The sequence below is a fragment of the Sminthopsis crassicaudata genome, chromosome 2 (genome assembly GCF_048593235.1).
Source record: "Sminthopsis crassicaudata isolate SCR6 chromosome 2, ASM4859323v1, whole genome shotgun sequence".
Classification (NCBI taxonomy): domain Eukaryota; kingdom Metazoa; phylum Chordata; class Mammalia; order Dasyuromorphia; family Dasyuridae; genus Sminthopsis; species Sminthopsis crassicaudata.
Window position 1 is genome coordinate 546,255,714 of NC_133618.1, and position 18,272 is coordinate 546,273,985.

The 18,272-nt window shown below is 35.5% G+C and overlaps 1 protein-coding gene across 5 annotated transcripts in view; it reads left to right on the top strand.

Moving 5' to 3' along the window:
- The window catches only part of RORA (RAR related orphan receptor A), a 110,536-nt gene that overhangs the window by 66,328 nt on the left and 25,936 nt on the right, over positions 1 to 18,272 (top strand). For all 5 annotated transcript variants that reach the window (XM_074294941.1, XM_074294939.1, XM_074294937.1 and 2 more), the window contains exon 2: positions 3,924 to 4,009. In XM_074294941.1, the coding sequence (XP_074151042.1) occupies positions 3,924 to 4,009 (86 nt within the window). The remainder of the gene's footprint in view (positions 1 to 3,923; positions 4,010 to 18,272) is intronic.

Genomic DNA, 18,272 nt, shown 5'->3' on the forward strand with positions numbered 1-18,272 from the left:
AGTAATATGCCAAACTCTATATTTGACTACTTTCTGTCTCTTCATTGTGCTTTGAGTCACCTGCAGTTTTTATTCTTGACAGATTGTGATATTCTATGACTTTCAGCCATGCAGTCGCTGCATGAGCATTACTATTTAAAGGTGGGGAAAAGCTTGAGATTTTTTAACTCACTGTACAGTTTCCCAAATGCAGCCCAGCTTACTCCTATCTGATAATAAATGCCACTTAGGGTCATGGAACTTCAGATTTAGTAGGGATCTCATCTAGGCCAACCCATGACCAAAATAACAAAAATTCCCCACAACATATCCAATCATTGACTGTCCATTCTTGGTTTGAAGACTTTCCATGAGGGGGAGCTTGTTTCTTCTAAGCAGTACATTCTACTTTGTATAGCTCTCTCGTTGTTAGAAAATGTTTTCCTATCATCCGCTTTTATTTTGTTAGCATCTTCTATCCATCATGGGGGCAATGGGAAGAATATGGAGTTGGGAGAGCCTCTATCACTGAACACCTGGGTAACCCTCAGTAATATGGGAGATAACAATCACTTAACATCTAAGCCTCGATGGCCTTATCTGTAAAAAGAGGAAGTTAGACTAGATTTCCTTTAAGTTCCCTTTGAATTTAATAATCTGTGATCTTAATTTTATCTTCTAGGTATCATACAGAACACATCTAATTCTTACTCTTCCATATGACATTTCTTCAAATATTTGAATATAGTTATTATTTACCTCCTGCCATTTTTTCCCCATTTTACTCTTTTTCAAGCTAGATATCCCAAGTTGTTTTGTTTGTTTGTTTGTTTGTTTTTTAAATTAATTACCATATGGCATGGTTTCAAGCTTTTCACCATTCTGATTATCCCTGTAGATATTTTGGAGATTATAAATGTCCTAAATGGTGACATCAAGAACTGAACACTATATTCCAGATTTGGCTCATAAGCTCTGTATATGACTTCTTTTTTCTGGATCCTTTTTTTCTCTTATGCTACCTCAAATCAAATTAACTTTTCCAATAGTCACATCTTCCTATTAATTAATACTGAACTTGCAGTTCACTAAAACCAGTAATGAATGCAATTCAGCAAGCATTTATTAAAGCCTATTATGTTCTGGCCTTTGAGATACAAAGACAAAAATAGCCCCTGTCCTCAAGGAGCTTACATTTTACTTGAGGGATGACAACTTGGCACATAAATAAAAATGAAATCTAAACAAATGGAAGACAACGTAATTTAAGGGGTAAGACACAAAGAATTGAGGGAATTAGAAAAAACTTCCCAAAGACATGGATTGAGACTTGAAAGGAACTAAGGATTCCAAGAAATAGAGATTAAGAAGGCAAGTACATAGGGATCATTCAGTGCAAATAGATAAGCAATAAGAGAGATAAGCAATAGAATTCTATCAGGAACAGCAAGGAGTCAGTTTGGTTGGAACTTAACAGTTCTTGAGAGAAGTAATATTAAATCAACCTGGAAGGAAAATTGATTAGAAGCCATATTGCAAAGGACCTTAAAAGACTGAGAAGTTTGTGTTTTAATCCTAAAGGAGGCTTCTTAATGGGGGGAGTGGGGGGAAGGGCAGAGAGGATGGCAGGGAGGTCGCTTAGGAGGCTGCTGGAATAACCCAGGAGTGAATGAAGTAATAAAGTTCTGAGTTAAGGTCATGGCCATGGAAGTAGAGAGAAAAAGATACAAGAAATGTTTTTGAGACAATATCGACAAAGTTTGACAATTGATGGATGAGGTAATTGGGGTGATGTGTGAAAAGGAAGAGTTAATGTTGGTACCTCAACAGAAATAAGGGGGTGAGGTAAGCTTGGGGACATAGGTGAGTTCCATTTGGTATGTGATGAGTCTGAAATGCTTTTGGGACATCCAGATAAAGATGTACAATTAGCAATTGTAAATATGACCTTACAGCTCAGGAAATGAATATTTGAAATTGCTATCTAACCGTACCTACCCTATCTTGTATGTGTGACATCATTTTTTTTTTTTTTAACTCAAGTAGAAAACTCTTAAAGATTTATTCCTAGATAGCACAATGGAAAGACTACTAGTTGTGAAGTCAGATCCAGCTTCAGACATTTGCTAGCTGTATAAAACCAAACATCTATCTGCCTCAGTTTCCTCAACTGTAATAATGGCACCTACCTGCCAGGGTTTTACAAAGACCATAAGAGTCCAATTCCATAAATAGTGAATTCTAAATCTTCTTGCTTTTTTTTGTTTTGTTTTGTTTTGTTTTTACTTTGTTGCTTATTCAACTAAACTCTTAGGTGGTTGTGGACCAGATTTTAGAAGCTTTGCTGTGTACCAGTGCTAGGTAGCATCAGCACAAAATCATACGCAGACGGTTTTAGTTCTTTCACAGAAATAGTTAGGTCACAGAGGAGAGTAGCATAGGCACCTTGATTCAAGGAGCCTCATGTGACCTGGAGAGAAAGTATTGTAATAGCACCTAGTTTCTATTTTTTTCTTGAGTCATCTAAGTGGTAAAGAGAATAAAATGCTGGACCTGTAGTCAAGAACATTTGAATTCCAATCCAGCTTCAGATACTTCCAACTCTGTGACCCTGGTCAAATAATGGAAACTGTTGGCCTCCATTTCCTCAAGTATAAAATGGAAGTAATGATAGCATCCATCTCCAAGGATTGTTGTGACAATCAAATGAGATGTATTTAAAGCACTTAACACTTGGCAAATAGTAGATACTATATAAATGGTTCTTTCCTTCTCTCACTTTCCCCTATAAAATAAAGATTTTTGTATGATCTACCTCATAAGGTTGTTGTGAGGATCAAATAAAACTTTTAAAATATGCAAAAGCCATTTAAGTTTACACTATTATATGTTACATGGCTGTGAAAAAATATTGTAGATGATGTGCATTTATGTATGTGTGGAAAAAATGTGATACATATGTAAATATATGTCATAGACATAGCATTTAATAATTAAAATCATGGGTTAAGGTTATTGAAGGTGGTTCCCATGTCTATATGAATTAGTAATATTTTATTCATTATTTTGTACATCATTTCCATTTTGTATGTGATGTAAGAAATTCTTTGGATTATTTTTGTGTCTTTAGCTACATACTTTTTTTTAAAAGGCACATTTTGTATCTTTCTGTGTTTAAGTATTTTGGCATAATATTTATTAATTACTTGGTTAATCTTCATGAGAGGGACATCTTTAACCACGTGGCAGAAATCTGGGAACACCAAGCTAGAGAATCAGTTACTCATTTAAATAACCTAGTAGCTACTTGTCAGGATTCATCATTATTAAAAACATACAGAAAACTAACTTTCTGGCTAAAATATAGCAGCTGATCATCCACATAAATAAATTAACATTTAACACAGAAACATTTTTTTAAAGTCAGAAGAAAATGAATCAGGGATTCTTAAGTCAGTCATATGTATCTTATTAATCATATGAATTGGTTTATAACATTTCTTAAGTTGACATGACTTTTGTGAAATGTATTTTCCTCTAGCTGCATAAATGTGACTCTTAGCCAAGACAGATTTATGACCTTTTAAAAATAATGGTGGGGGAATGAAATTGGAGGAAACATTTTAGTATCTGTTTAGCTCTGAGGCCTAAAATGCGAACTCTCCAGTTCTTTAAGGCTTTGAAATGCTGATTCTAGCCTTCTTGTGGGTTCTTAAACACCTTCTCAAATGACCCATTTTAATAACCCGAAAGCTATTATATAACAAGCAGCCATAATTTAGTCCAAGGCTCTGGGGGGACCCTCACAGTTCAGCAATGAATAGTTAATGCAGTATAATGTTTAGCAGGTTATTAGTTTTCACTATACAAATGCTGATCAGGGAATGCTTTTATAAGGTGTTTAAAAGAAAATGTAATTAACTGGTTGCGTGCTTCTGTTGCAGCTCAAATTGAAATTATTCCATGCAAGATCTGTGGAGACAAATCATCAGGAATCCATTATGGTGTCATTACATGTGAAGGCTGCAAGGTAAGCCCCCATTTTTTTGTTTCTGCCTTATTAAAAAAAATGTATTTACTCTCACAATTTCTGTAAATTCAGCTTTCTGGAATGTTGAAGGATCAGATTTGACACTATACAGTAAAAAGACACTTAGTTTTGGTATTAAAATACAACCATGGTACATATGTATTAAAGATTGCTTAGAGGAAGCTATTTATTTGTTTGTTGCTTATGCCATTTAATTGTGAGGAAGGGTCAGTCCTAGGATGAAATAGGATCATTCAGTCTCTTTGTTGTAATAGCTTTTATAAAGAAGCCACCTGAATTAAGTTTGAACTGTTCTTTGATTCTCATTTTATGGGAAAGTCTAATCAGATTTGGATTTAACATATAATTGCCTTCATGCTGTCATGCAGGCTGAACTGACCAAGCTAATAGCTGACATTTATCCAGAGCTTTACTTAAGGGATAAGTTCTTACTTTGATTCCAAGAATGTAGGAGACACACTATTTCCCTAAGTTGAAAATCTAAAGGAAAAATCTAACTCCTGAAGATTCAAGCCCCCCAACTTTTTCTTTTCTCAGTTATTTTTTAAAGAATTTTTTCATAATTATTATCATATGTTATCTGTCCTGGTAATTCATATATTTAGGAGAAACAGCATAGTACAGTAGGAAAAGTTCTTAGGTTTTGAGTCATAGGACATGTATTTAGATCCTATCTCTTATGTAGTGACTTAACTTCTCTGGGTCTTTCTTTTTCCATCTTTATAATGGGCAGATTGGATTAGATATGCTCTAAGATCTTGCTCTAATCTGTGGTGCTATGATAAAGAGTATAAATCTAGCTATTTCTAAAGAGATCTGAGGTGACTTTCCATTTAAAACAGCAAAATAAGACCATGAGATTCAGATGGAACAGAGGGTAAGTGAAACAGATAAGCATATTAGATTTTCTCCTGCCCTGGTCTTTGTACTCTCAGATTTGAGTTTTGGCTTTGTGAGTATGGCCTTCAGTTCTTTGAGGTTGTTTCCTTATCTGTAAAATAGAAATAATATTACCCTCACTATTTCCTTCACAGACAGTCGTGAAGAAAGCACTATATGTATAAACTGCAAAGTACTATGTAGATGAATGCTGCCATCATTACTCTATTTGTCATGAGAAAATGTCCAGATTCACCTACCAAGACAAATCAAATTAATTATTTAAGTGAAAGTGTCCCTTTGGGCTGAATTGTCCAGAACTCCCATCCAGTAGGAGGATTCTCACTCTGAACTCATGGTTTTTACTGTTTTGTATTTGTGTTTTATAATGATGAGTGAATTGCAGAAAATGTAGTTAAGTATTGCATTCTTTTGTGAAATTCACCTGTTGAACTTTTTCTACAATGCCTATATAGCATTTCTAACAAAAATGGATTTTTTTTGACAAGTGTGTACTTTGGGATTAAAAAAGGGCTTTGAAGTAGCTGCATATGCAGCGGTAGGCTTTAGATCACTCACTTGTTTGGGATTAGCTAAATTGAAAGCAGTTGTGTTTCTCTTTTCCTCACTCTGGGAAAGGATTTCTCCATGCTTCATATCACAGAAATGTTGTTTAAGGTCTACAAGATAATGAACATTGATTCTCAGCATGCATTTTTTGCTTCTCCCCAAAAGTCTGATGTGAGAGAATATGAGGCATAATTATGAAAGGTGTTGGACATAGACCCAGGAGATCTACTTGACCATAACATGACCATTTCTGAGCTTCAATTTCCTCATCCAGAAAAATAGGGTCATCATGTTAGCATGCTCCTCTACCTCAGAGGACTCTGCTGAAGGTGCTTAGTAAATCATAAAATTCATTGTAAATGTGAAGATTTTTTATGTATTTGTTATATATTTTTGTTTTATTTATATATGTATATGCAGACATATATACATATACCTATCTTTATATTTTTTGAGTTATATAATTTTTGATAGATATGCAAATTAAAATAGAAAATTAAAAATTATCCAAGAAAAGCCAGAAAAGCCTACTTTTATATGAGGCTTCCAGACAGTTCTAACAATTAGCTATCAGATAATGAAGGTAAAACTTGCTTTATTCATCATTTCTATTCTCCCTCATCTTTAGTTTCACTTCTATTTACACTTTTTCTATCCCCATAAAATTGTTCTTCTTTCTTCAGTACTTGGGGAGGGGATGGAGAAACCCTGCTTTTCTGTGACTTTGTCATACAATAAACTGTCATCCACCTTCCATTTATCCTTCACCCATTTTTGACTGGCACAGAGAGGCAACTCTAGTTAAAGTGTGTGCCAAAACTTGAGAGTGCCAAACTTGAGAGAAAACAAAATCTAAAATTCACTGCCTAAGTGTATGATTTCTGGGCAAGTCACTCTTGTGCCTCAGTTTTCTGATTTGTAAAATGAGATTGGATTTACTGACTTTTAAGTCTGTGATCTCTAAAATCATATAATGTTTTTTGATCTAATCACTACATATAAATAATTCTTCCAATGGCCTTTCTCAATCCTCATCCTCCAACTTTTTGCTGCTTTTAAACTATTGACTACGCCCATATTCCTGGGAACTCTTTCTTTGACTTCTGTGACAATAATGTTGTCAACTCTTTCTCTCATTCTTACTAGATGTCAACTTCCTTCACTGGTTTGTTTTTCTCATCCTATTCCAAAATATGGTTGTCCCCTTAAGTTACCAAATTTTCTTTCAACTCTCTCTTCCTTAATGATCTTTCCTTATTCCATTGTTTTAATTACCCCCTCTTTTACATGTCTCTTCTATTAATACATCCAACTCCATTCTCTACCCTTAGCACCAGTCCCCCATTTCTAATTTCCCTCTAACTTTTCTTACCTGAATATTCTATCGACATCTCAAACCACAAATGTCTAAGACAACTCCTTATCTACATCACCAGAAGGGGAAAAAAACAACAAAACCCTAACCCTTCTATCAACTTGCCTATTTCTATTGATAGTATCACCATCTTGCAAGTTCCTGGATTCAAACTTTCAAGCCATTTTTTACTTTCTTCCTCTTGCTCTATCTGTATCCTGCCTTCATAATATCCCTCTCCGTTCTCATTTACCACCCCCTTTATTCATTCTTTCATCACTTTTTTTATTAAAGCTTTTTATTTTTCAAAACATATGCATTGACAATTCTGCAACATTAGCTCTTACAAAATCCTGGCTTCCAATTTTCCTCCCCTTCCTTTATGCCCTCCCCTAGATGGCAAGTAGTCCAATATATATATATATGTGTTAAATCCAATATGTGTATACATTTATATAATTATCATACTGCACAAGAAAAAAAAAGAGAAGCAAAATAAAATGCCAGCAAACAACAAGAAAGAGTGAGACTGCTATGTTGTGGTCCACACTCAGATCCTACAATCCTCTCTCTGGGCATCACTTTTTTTTTTTTAGACTATTTTAGTGCCATCCTACTTGGTCTCCCTGCCAATATAATCCCCCTTTTCTAGCACATCCTTCTTCACAGAACAGCTGAAAATACATAAACCTATGTCATTTCCTTGCTCAAAAAACTTGTTGTTTCCAATAAGATAACTTGTGATTTCCTTTGCCTAGCATTTAGATCTTCCACAGGCACAGTAGACATAGCACCAAACCTAGTCAGAAAGAGCTTAGTTCAAATGAAGTCTCAGATCCTTACTAGCTGTGTCACTAGACAACTTCTTTAGCTTCTATTTGTCTCAGTTTCTTCAACTATAAAATAGAAATGATAGCACCTTCCTTGCATGGCTGTTGTGAGGATCATCTGAGATAGTATTTGTATAGTGCTTAGCTCAGTGCCTGGCACATAGTATATACATATTTATTATCCCCCTTTCTTTCCTTCCACGTAAATCTGTGATTTAGAAGTCAATAACTACATGTAGTAGAATAAAGTATTTTTGGAACTTTCTAAATAGATATCTAGTGAGAAAAAAGTGTATAAAATTTTTATTTGTATGAACTAGCCTCTAAATACTCTTCTGAGAAGCTATGGGAATTACTTTGTTTAGGTTTGTTTCTTTAGATGCAAAAAAAAAATTATTCATTTTATTATAGTTTTATCTGCTCAGGAGTTATGTGCAAACACTAAGTGTAATAATACTTTGAGACGGTATTCTATTCCATTGTTCAAACGTAACCCCTTGCCTCATTGCCTGCTGCTGCTCTTTCTTTGGTATGTTAGCTCCAAATGACCATCCTATTTGAAAAATGCCCTGGACCCTCTGTTTAAGTGAAATTTAATAGTTTAAAATATTCCTGTAGAAATCAAACCATTGAATCTTCAGTATGTGCAAAGCCCTGTGAAAAATGAAATGTATGTATGTATGTTATGGGCCAGAACTCTGAACTTGAAACAAAGGATTCTTACAAGGTGCTAAGTCAGTGGAATTGATAGAGACAATAGTTATCTAATTTAGCGTGGTGCTTAACAGTTCTCTAGGTCAGTGCATGTACTTAGTACTTACTACAGTTCTACAAGATTCACACCTTTGATAAGAGACCACATATAAGCTAGGAGCCTCAGCCAGGATTCAGTTGGGGAGATTCAGAAGCAGAGAAGGCAGTAGGGAGCTCAAGCTCTCGGAACCAAGGCCAGACTGAAAGGCTCTCCAGAAAGCTGCCCAGCCCCAGGAAAGAGATAATAAAGGATCTAGAGTATAAGAAAGCTAACCAGGCCACAGGAAAGGAGACAAGACATGGAAAGAGACAATAAAGGATTTGGACTTTAATCCCTGGCTTCATTTGGGGTGATTACTGAATTGAAACAAAGGCTGCCTTCAGAGACCCCAAGAAAACCTCAATAGAGAATATTACATTTTAGAGAGAATATGACACACACGCGCACACACGTGCATTAGTGCAATCATCATCCTATGAAAGTTTATGTTCCAACTGAATATAAAAGCATAATAATAATAGAGATGGCCATAATGTAATTTTTAAAAATATAATAGGCAGCAAAACTTAGTGATCTTTTTTTGAGAGGCAATTGGAGTAAAGTAACATGCCCGGGATCACACAGATAATAAGACTGGATTTGAAATCAGATCCTGCTGACTCCCAAGCCACTGCTGGCTACACTGTGCCATCTTAGCTGCTCCATAGTCTAGTGATTAAAGCTTTCTTCAGGGTTATTAATGAACTTCCCATCATCAAATCTAGTGGATTTCTTTTAGTCCTCCTCAACTTCTCTACTGTGTTTTTTTTTTTTTTTTGTTTGTTTGTTTGTTTTTCTAATATACAGTCATTTTACCTCTCAGGTATTTTTTCTTCTGTGATTGAATTCTCACTGTGCTCTCTATTCTCTCTTATTCTTCCTTCCATCTCTCTTCTCTTAAACTTGATGTTCTCCAAAACTCTATCTTTGGCTGTCTTCTCCTTTTTTGCTTGGTAATCTCTCCTGTTTTCATGATGCTCTTTATTGATTTTTGCAAATAATCTTCAAACCTAGAATTTTACCCCTTGATGTTAGTAGAATTTTGAATTCTGGCCCAGTGGAAGTCCAGTACTCCAACCTAGTTTAAATTAGAGCGTCTCATCAAGAGACTAGTTACAAGATAATGAAGTTTTGGCCATAGAAGTTCTCAGACTGGAGATGGTAAATTACTGTCCCCAGAGGTGAATGAGAAGAGAAGAATGGACCGAATTATTTTGGGGGAATTGCAGAGCTGCTTTATTGACCTCAAGCTTCTTGGACACATGGCAAGAACAAGGGGATAACAAGTAGAAAGCCAGAGTCCTCCCATAGTACCATTCCTAGTATGAGGAAAAAGAGTTTTATTCATTCATTGGTTAAACACCCCAGGGGCAAATATGGACAAGAGTCAGATAATGGGCAGACAGAGATGGGTTGAGATCAGCATTGTGGAAGGGAATTCTCTAACTATTGAAATAACAAATCCATTTGAGAGAGCCATTCTCAAGCATCAAGTACTGAGTTATATAATTCACTTGATCCATATTAATGTAGGGAATCACCATATCAAGGTAATCCTTGATATTTGGAGTATTAAAATATTAGTCACATAGGATAATTACAGCAATAGAGAGAAGGTCAACCCTTTCTGAGGCTAGTAAGATGTGTTATAAAAGAAAGGAATAAGACACAGCCAGATTTCTAGTATAAATGAACAGAGATAAGCTACAGACTGTGTGGACTGGAGGAAAGATGCTGAGGTAGGAGTCTTTTCATCTCACCTCCAACTAGTGGGTTATAAATATATTTAATATTAAGAAAATAGATCTTTAGATCCAAGAATATCAGTTTTTTTTCCCATTGATTGAAAGTCTTTTAAAGAACAATTTTAGTGTTAACTATATTTCTTTTGAAAATGTGAAAAATACTAAGATGTTCCCTAATTGAAAATGAGAATTTTATCTGAGGAAAATATAACAATTAGATCCTTCAGTTGATTTGTTGTTATGTGCTTTTAGTTCTTCAAGGCCCAGTTGACAGAACATTGGGCTTTCACAATTATGTCATTGGTCTTACTTTCCTCTTAAATGCTTAATAATAGATTCTTCCTTTTTTTGATAAGTATCTATTGAATATATGCTTTAATCAAGATTTTATTACTCTAGGACTCTTTGTCTTAGAAACAGGAATAAGTACTTTTCCTCCATTATTAGTAAAAATAAATCTATAATGAAAGGACATAATTTTCAGAAACAGAACATATAAATTATCTGGTGTAATTTACCTACAAGAAAATAATTCCTAAGAAATATAATGAGGATGAGGAAGATGGCATTATATATAGCCCTTTAAGGTTACCCATGAGGTAGGTTCTGTTATCATTTCCATTTTACAGATGGGAAAACTGGGGTTCACCTAGCTAATAAGTATCTGAGGCAAGATTTGATCTCAGGTCTTTGTCAGCTTATTGCTTAGAAAGAAAGAGAGGTAATCTCAATAGTGAATAGAGACCCAGGTTCTAGTTTCACCATGTACTAACTAGTTCTGTGGCCCTGGACAAGTCACTTAACCTCTTAAAAAATTCTCTAAGACCATAAATTGCAGAGACCCTGATCTGCCTTTAGTAAGAGGAAATGCCTTACTGGGAGTTCCCTCACCGATGAAATTAGAAGTAGATTAAATATTGTTATTATGAAATAAATAGGAGAGGAACTAAACTGTTTACATGAAATAATCTATAAATGTCAGCTTTTATTATTATTATTAATCAAACCTCCACTAAAGTCTTTTTCCCAGGACTATTCAGAATGTGAAGCTGACTTTTGGCCCTACAAGGACATGGAAAGAATACTGGGTGTGTTGGAGATAAAAATCTGAATTCAAATCCCACCACTGATGGGAACCATATGAACTTGGATACTTAAATGTTCCTTGGTCTTTGTTTCCTCATCTGTAAAACAAGAAATTTTGATTTTGAGGCCTTTGAAGTGTCTTGTCTGTACCTTTAATTGCCCTCGTAGAGGGCAAAGACTTTGAGTACAAGTGCCCAGATAGGCTGGCATAACAGAGTTGGACCTGTGACCATGGGCAAGTTATTTAATTTCTTAACACTCTCAGGCGTCTCTGAAAGACTATTAGAGACAACATCGCTATCTTAGGGACAGGAGCATTTCACCTCCTACTACTCCCTAGTCCCTATGAAACTACTGGTGCAGAGGTGGGGGAAGTTGTTTACCAGTAAAAATCCTCTTCTTGAAAGTCCTTCTTGATAACATGCTTATTAGTGGATGCTAATTTTCTTTTAACTGGAGATTGTGAAATTTTACTAGTATTCTGAGACTCATTTCAGGTTTTCCTTCCAGTTTTGCTATATTCAAGTTCACCATCTAATTCTTATTTTTATTTTAAAGTTCAATTTCATAAAGAACACTAGTTCATACATTTTAAATAAATGTCATTTTTCAGAAAGGGTGACAGGGATGTTATTGTAAACTTTTGACTTCAAAAGTGTTGATTCCATTTTTAAAAAATAAGTGCATTAAAGAGTAATGACAAGAAATTTGTGTTTGTTCAGCTAAAGCTTCTAGCTTCATGATGATTCACACTCAGGAGAAATGTTTACACCCCCTAATTTGTCTCAGATTGGTTCATTTTTCAGTGAATCTCAGTGACTGCCTCTTTTTCATTTTGCAGGAAGTTCTAGGCCCACAATTGGATACTCATTTGGTTTAGACTTTTATGTCTCTCTCTGCAGTCAAAAACAACCAGCACACTTGCTGATTGGGACAAAAGAAGTTAGTTATAATTGCATATCTGAATGTACACAGTATTCTACTGGGAGGGGCAGTCTTTCTTAGAGCTGGAAAATATTCCATATTTTTATTACTGCTGTCATGTGCAGTTAATGGGACAGCACTAACAAATTTTTGCCAACAAGGGTGATTGATAGTGTCCAAAGCCAATAGAGAGAGTGCCAGAACTTCTGCCTCTTTTCTTTGAGTTCTGCTACTCTAGTCAAGTGTATTTGGCCCCATTACAATTCTCCAGGGCTTACCATTCCTTCACAATTTTTGCTCTTTTTCCTGATATTTCTTTTCTTTACTCATCTTTGTCTATTTTCTTTTTTTCTTATTTCATTACTTTTTCTAAAACCAGACTAGTGTTTTTATTTCCCTTTACCAGGTAATTAGCTATTAGTTAAGAGGATTTCTGCCATCATTTATGTCAAAATGTTTTGCCAAAAATATTTTGTTCTTCCTCAGTCATATTCTTGAAAGGTCCCAAATGATTGACTGTAAAATGTCATCTTTCTAGATAATTATTTACTTTTCTTTTTTTTTTTAAGTAATAGAGTAGGCAAATCTATTTTTTTAGATGGGGAGGGAAGTAAAATGCCCCCACTCTGAAATTTCTAATTGTCAGTTGCCGGTAATACTGCAAAATTTAATGATTCATGTAAGCATATGAGTATTCACAATAAATCACGGAGTTATGAATAAGTCATGGTTGTCAAAAGGAAATGTGTAGCCATTCCAAGCCGTCTGCCATTAGAATGCATCGAGGCAGCTGTCAGCTGTTTTCTTGTAATTAAACAGCCAATGAGCAGCTAATTAAGACATATGTGTATACAGAAGTGGAAGTGGGTATGTTAATGAACTGTAGGAATCAATTCATTAACTGAAAATTGTCAAAAGACCAAACATCAGCTCAGCATTTCAGCCTCTGCTGATCTGAAGAAGCAGCGAGCCAGGGATGAGCTGGTGACACTAGGCAAGCCCACTCACTCTGCATGCCCTAGGCCTCCCTAGCAGTACCAGTCAGCTTGGTACTTCAGCATGGAAGACTGAGTGGTGTCTTACAGGAACAAATGGCTGAAACCGTCAGTGACGCTTATGAGAAAAACTATATTGATATTTCAAAAGTTTGGTTCAAGCTGGCACATGAGTTAAAGAGTCATTTCAGAAAACTGATGTTCTGTGTAGTAAAGAATAGACTGTTTTCCATGTCAGAAGTAATAAATAGGACTTGGGCAATAGACAGAACTGAATGTTTTCCTTTTATATTTAAAAAAAACAACTGTTTATTGATAGAAGGTTTTTTTTTTTAAATATCAATTTGCTGAGTGTATTATGTATCTATCTTCACTTTTTCTTGGCTCTATATAAAAAGGGGGAGGGAGGACACAGGGAATTAGAAATCCAGTAAACTACAAAATATTTAACAAGCTCTTGGGATAATGTTGGACACATGTCCATCATTGGTGTTGGTGAATCAGCAAGCATTTATTAAATAATCTGATAGAATTGAGGATACTAGATGGAAACTTAATGAAACAAGAAGAAAATGAATGGAAGTGGGAAGCAAATGTAATATAAATTGTTCATGTAGATGGGCAGGCAAGTGACAGAGTGAATAGAGTAAGACTCAACTTCCTAAGTTCAAATCTGGCCCGTCTCTTACTAGCTCTGTGATTCACTTAATCTGTTTGCCTTAATTTCCTCATCTGTAAAATGAGCTGGAGGAGGAAATGACAAGCACTACAGTATCTTTTTTTTTTTTTTTTTGCACTACAGTATCTTTGCTGGGAAAACCCCAAGATGTGACTGAAAAATGACTGAACAAAGAATAGTATTAATGAAAAGAATTCTAGAAAATGATCAAACAATAGCACCAAAGTATAGTGTTTATAAAAAGAATTCTATACTGGAAGTTTGGATGTGTTCATTCCAATCTTGTATTTCATAATTAGTAACAAGTCTTTCTCACTTCTGAGCCTCGGCTCGTTTTTGGGGAGAAGGGATTAGACTAGATACTTTCTGAGATCCCTCCTAGCTCTAAAGTTCCGTAATTCTATAAAATAAATGTTAGAAGACATCAAAAAACGAATCTCTTTTTAAAAAGCAAGGAAGGATAAAAGTTCTCTATGAAAATCTCACGGAGTTCTTCACAACAAATTGTCTTATTCTTCCCAAATTGTTCCTTTATTATAGAGAGTCAGTGGAAGGCATGGGCAGGCTAATATCCTTATCAGTAGTTTTTATTAAACTTTGGCGCATCTCCCTAAGTGCTATGAAATCACCACAGTCAACAATCCTGAGCCACAAGAGTTATTCGGGTTGTTGGTCAAGCCTGAACTGATTTATACCCACACATTTCCAAATCTTTTAAATATTAGAAATGTACCTCTTTATTAAAGTAGCCTAACTTAAGCAAAATTTAAACAAGGATCAAAGGTATTTCTTTACAATAAATAAAAGTCTGAAGATGCATATTCCTGGTTTTTTGGGGTTTTTTTGGTTTTTTGGTTTTTTTTTTTTTTTTTTTAGCACATTTTGGGAGTCACCCATAGGAAAATTCAGGGAGTCTTTAGCATCCTCACCCACCTTCTCATTTTATAAATGGGGAAATTGAGGCACAAGAAGATTGGGACTTGCCTTAGATCATCAATTTTTCATTGGTTTTAACCTTTCCTCTTATCTGGGTCATGAATGCCTTCCCACTCTCTTCTGTCCTATCCTCTAGATTGCATGTTCTGGGTTTGGGGCTTTTGGCTGGAGAGGTCTTAGAATTTTCTCTCAGCTGGCAGCTTGCTTCCCCGAGGGAATTTTTTCCTTCTCTGCTTACTCAGTCTGTCAAAAGCCTGTCAGCCTCTTTTCTCTCACCTGTTTTCTTTAGGGCTTGAATAGCTAGCTATCTTTCTGAATCTTTGAGTTCTAAGACACTGTAAGGAAGGCTCAACCCAATATAAAATCATTTCTTGCTATCCTAAGGAGACTTTTTTTCATTTTTCTTTTGAGAAGCTACTGGTGGAAAGCTTCGAGCCACTGTTAATGTAAAAGTATGGTTTCACTTTCTAGGCTGTCATGTTTGCTGAAAATTTCTGCCGGTTAATTAGTGCTAACTAATGAATACTTTAGGACCCCTCTGGAGGAAGAGCTTGTGGTGTGGGACTAGGAGGGAGATGTAACAGGTCTAGTTTTTATATACCATATACTTTATATACCATAACTTAGAGGATTGCAGAGCCAAAAGAAAACTCAGAGGGATATTTAGAGATGAGGAAACTGAGGCTCAGAAGTATTAAGTGTTTTGGCCACATCAGATATGTTGTACGTGGTGGATGTGGAATTTCAAGAGACCTTCTAAGTATCTTGTTCATTCTGTAGAACCATTGGGCTACAGATTGTAGAAAGAACAGTGGGTCTTCCAAAGCTAGGGGACCTGAATTCAAATCCCATCTCTTTTTACCTCCTGCATAACTGTAGGAAAGGTCATTTAACCTCTCTAGGCCTCAGTTTCCTAATTTGTAAAATGTAAGGAGGTTGAGCTAGAGAGTGTCTGAGGTCCTTTCAGTTTTAGATCTGATGTTTCTGTGATTTTATGCACCCAAATGTTTATTGTCTTCTTCAGAGCAATGCCCTTGGAAGGCCATAACTATGCTTTTAAAAAATAATTGGAATTCTTCTTCCTAGAATTGCCTTCAGGGTAAATTTAATTTTTGGAAAAACAGCTAAAAAGTATTAGAGGCCAAATCTAGTAAATAATATGGATTATCAAGTAGACTTTTAATATTCGGGGTGTAAAGAATAACTTATAATAGCTATAAAGTAAAGAGACCGATTTGATCCTGTGAATCATAAACTGCCTCTGATAACAATTCCAAAAGAGTAGTTTAAAAAAAAAATGTTTGGACTGATGACAGCATCATCATAGTAAATTTGGACTTCTGGGTTGGCTAAAAGACAACTCTCATTTATAATAGTTTGCTACAGTTTTACATTTACAAAGCAACTTTCCTCATAATCCCATGAAATAGGTCAAGCAAGTATTGTAGTGTAGCAAAGAGTTTTAAGTCTGGAGTCAGAGGTCCTAAGTTCTAAACCTACCTCAGATGTTAACTTCCTCTGTTACCCTGGGAAAAGTTTCCTTCACTTTCCTGGACCTCAGTTTAAAGTGGTTTAAAATGAAGTGGTTGAAAGGACCTCTGGGATACTTTTTTCATTGTATGACCTCCCTATAATGAGGGAAACAAGGCTTCAAGGCCTCAAAAGAGTTATCCACAGGATCACACTTGTATACTATTTGTTATACTATTCTCCTGTTTTTCCTATAGTGATTTATAGTAAATTTCATTCATAGAGTTAGATACCTGTGATGTCATTGGTATATGGAACTCCCTATTGAGGAAATTTCCTATACTAATGAAAGCTGACAATTTTTTCTGTAATTTGTTTTCTTAGAGGTTTGCCTAAAGTTCTGAAAGATTAAGCGACATGCCCAGAGTCACGTAGTCAGTATGTGTCAGAGATAGGATTTTGAATTCAAGTCTTCCTAAAATTGTTCTTTATCCACTATGCCATGTTACCTGTAAGAACAAAATTTAAAGTACTTTTGAAAAATGTAGTTCCTTAATAAATGTTACTTTATGAAGTTAAAACAAAACAAAACTTATCCACGATCACATAACTAGTAAGCATCAAAAGTTGAATAAAACCCAGGATTCCCAAACCCAGTACTCATACTATTTCATTTTTACCATTATAAATATCTGAGGCCTGAAATTATATGTATCATAAAAGTGAATCTCATTACTTTATAGTCAGACAGGTTTGTTAATTGGTGTCCTTGTTTCTCTAGCCATTAAACAAAAAAGCCATCATCCTGTGGCTATTCAGTCCCTTAGAGGTTCAACTTTGCAGGGTAGGTTATCAGCAAGCAGTGCTAACATACCAAAACTTTGTTAGTGCTGATTGTGTTATCTTAGTTTAATGTCTAGAAAACAGAAGGTGATTTTGTATAGTGTATTTGTTATGGATCTAACACTTACTTGAGAGCTAGCCTTCAATTCTTGCCTTCACATTTTGAAAACTATAGCAAAACTAGAGTCCAGGGATAATCTTTGAAGGTGATGGCCAGCCCATAATTTTTTTTTTTTAATGATCTATAGAAACTGAGATTTAGTCTATGAACTATAACTAGATAGCTATAGACAACAAGCTGGCACAGTAGTTAGATTCCAGGCTTGGAATGAGGAAGACACATCTTCCTGAGTTCAAATCCAATCTCATACACTTTCTAGCTTAGAAAGTCACTTGACCCTATTTGCCTCAGTTAGCTCATTTGTAAAATAAGCTGGAGAGGGAAATGATAAACTCTCCAGAATCTTTGTCCAGAAAATCCCAAATGGAATCACAAAGAGTCAAAGATAACTGAAAAATGAAGAACTCTAGAAGAATCAGTAGAAGAGCAAAGAGTGGAGAGTGTTTACAAGTCATAGTCATAGGCTCATAGGTTTAGAAGTCTCAGTCATCATCTAATCCAGATCATTCATTTTAAAAAGTTAACAGTGGCCCGAAGAGGTCAAGGATCCTCCAGGTAGCACCAGATTGTGTATAACTAAGTGTGCCTCTACTAAAGCCTTACTGAGATGCTTGATGCTGGGTGGGTGAGTAGGGGAGTAGGGGGTTCTGAAAAGCTATTGTAGGGAAGGACTTTGTCTATGGGCCTGGTGATGGTCCTCCCACATTGCATAGCTTAGCAAATGTCGGTGAAGCTCACCCTTAGCTTGACCATAGCGTGATAAACCTGACCTTTGCAACTCTTGAAGATCATCTGTTAAATTATAGAGGGAGTTGTGATCTGCCTAGGTGAAAAGAGAAGTGAAAAAAATGGTAGCTCCTTGATGCATTGACTGCGTGTTGTCATCAAAAGAATGTAAGCAAATATCCTCTGCCTACTGATAATTAAGAAAATGAGTGGTGATATAAATTTGATTTCACATTTTTGCTCTCTCTGCTAGCTTCTATAATGAGGGAAAGAAAGAATGGATGGTATGTT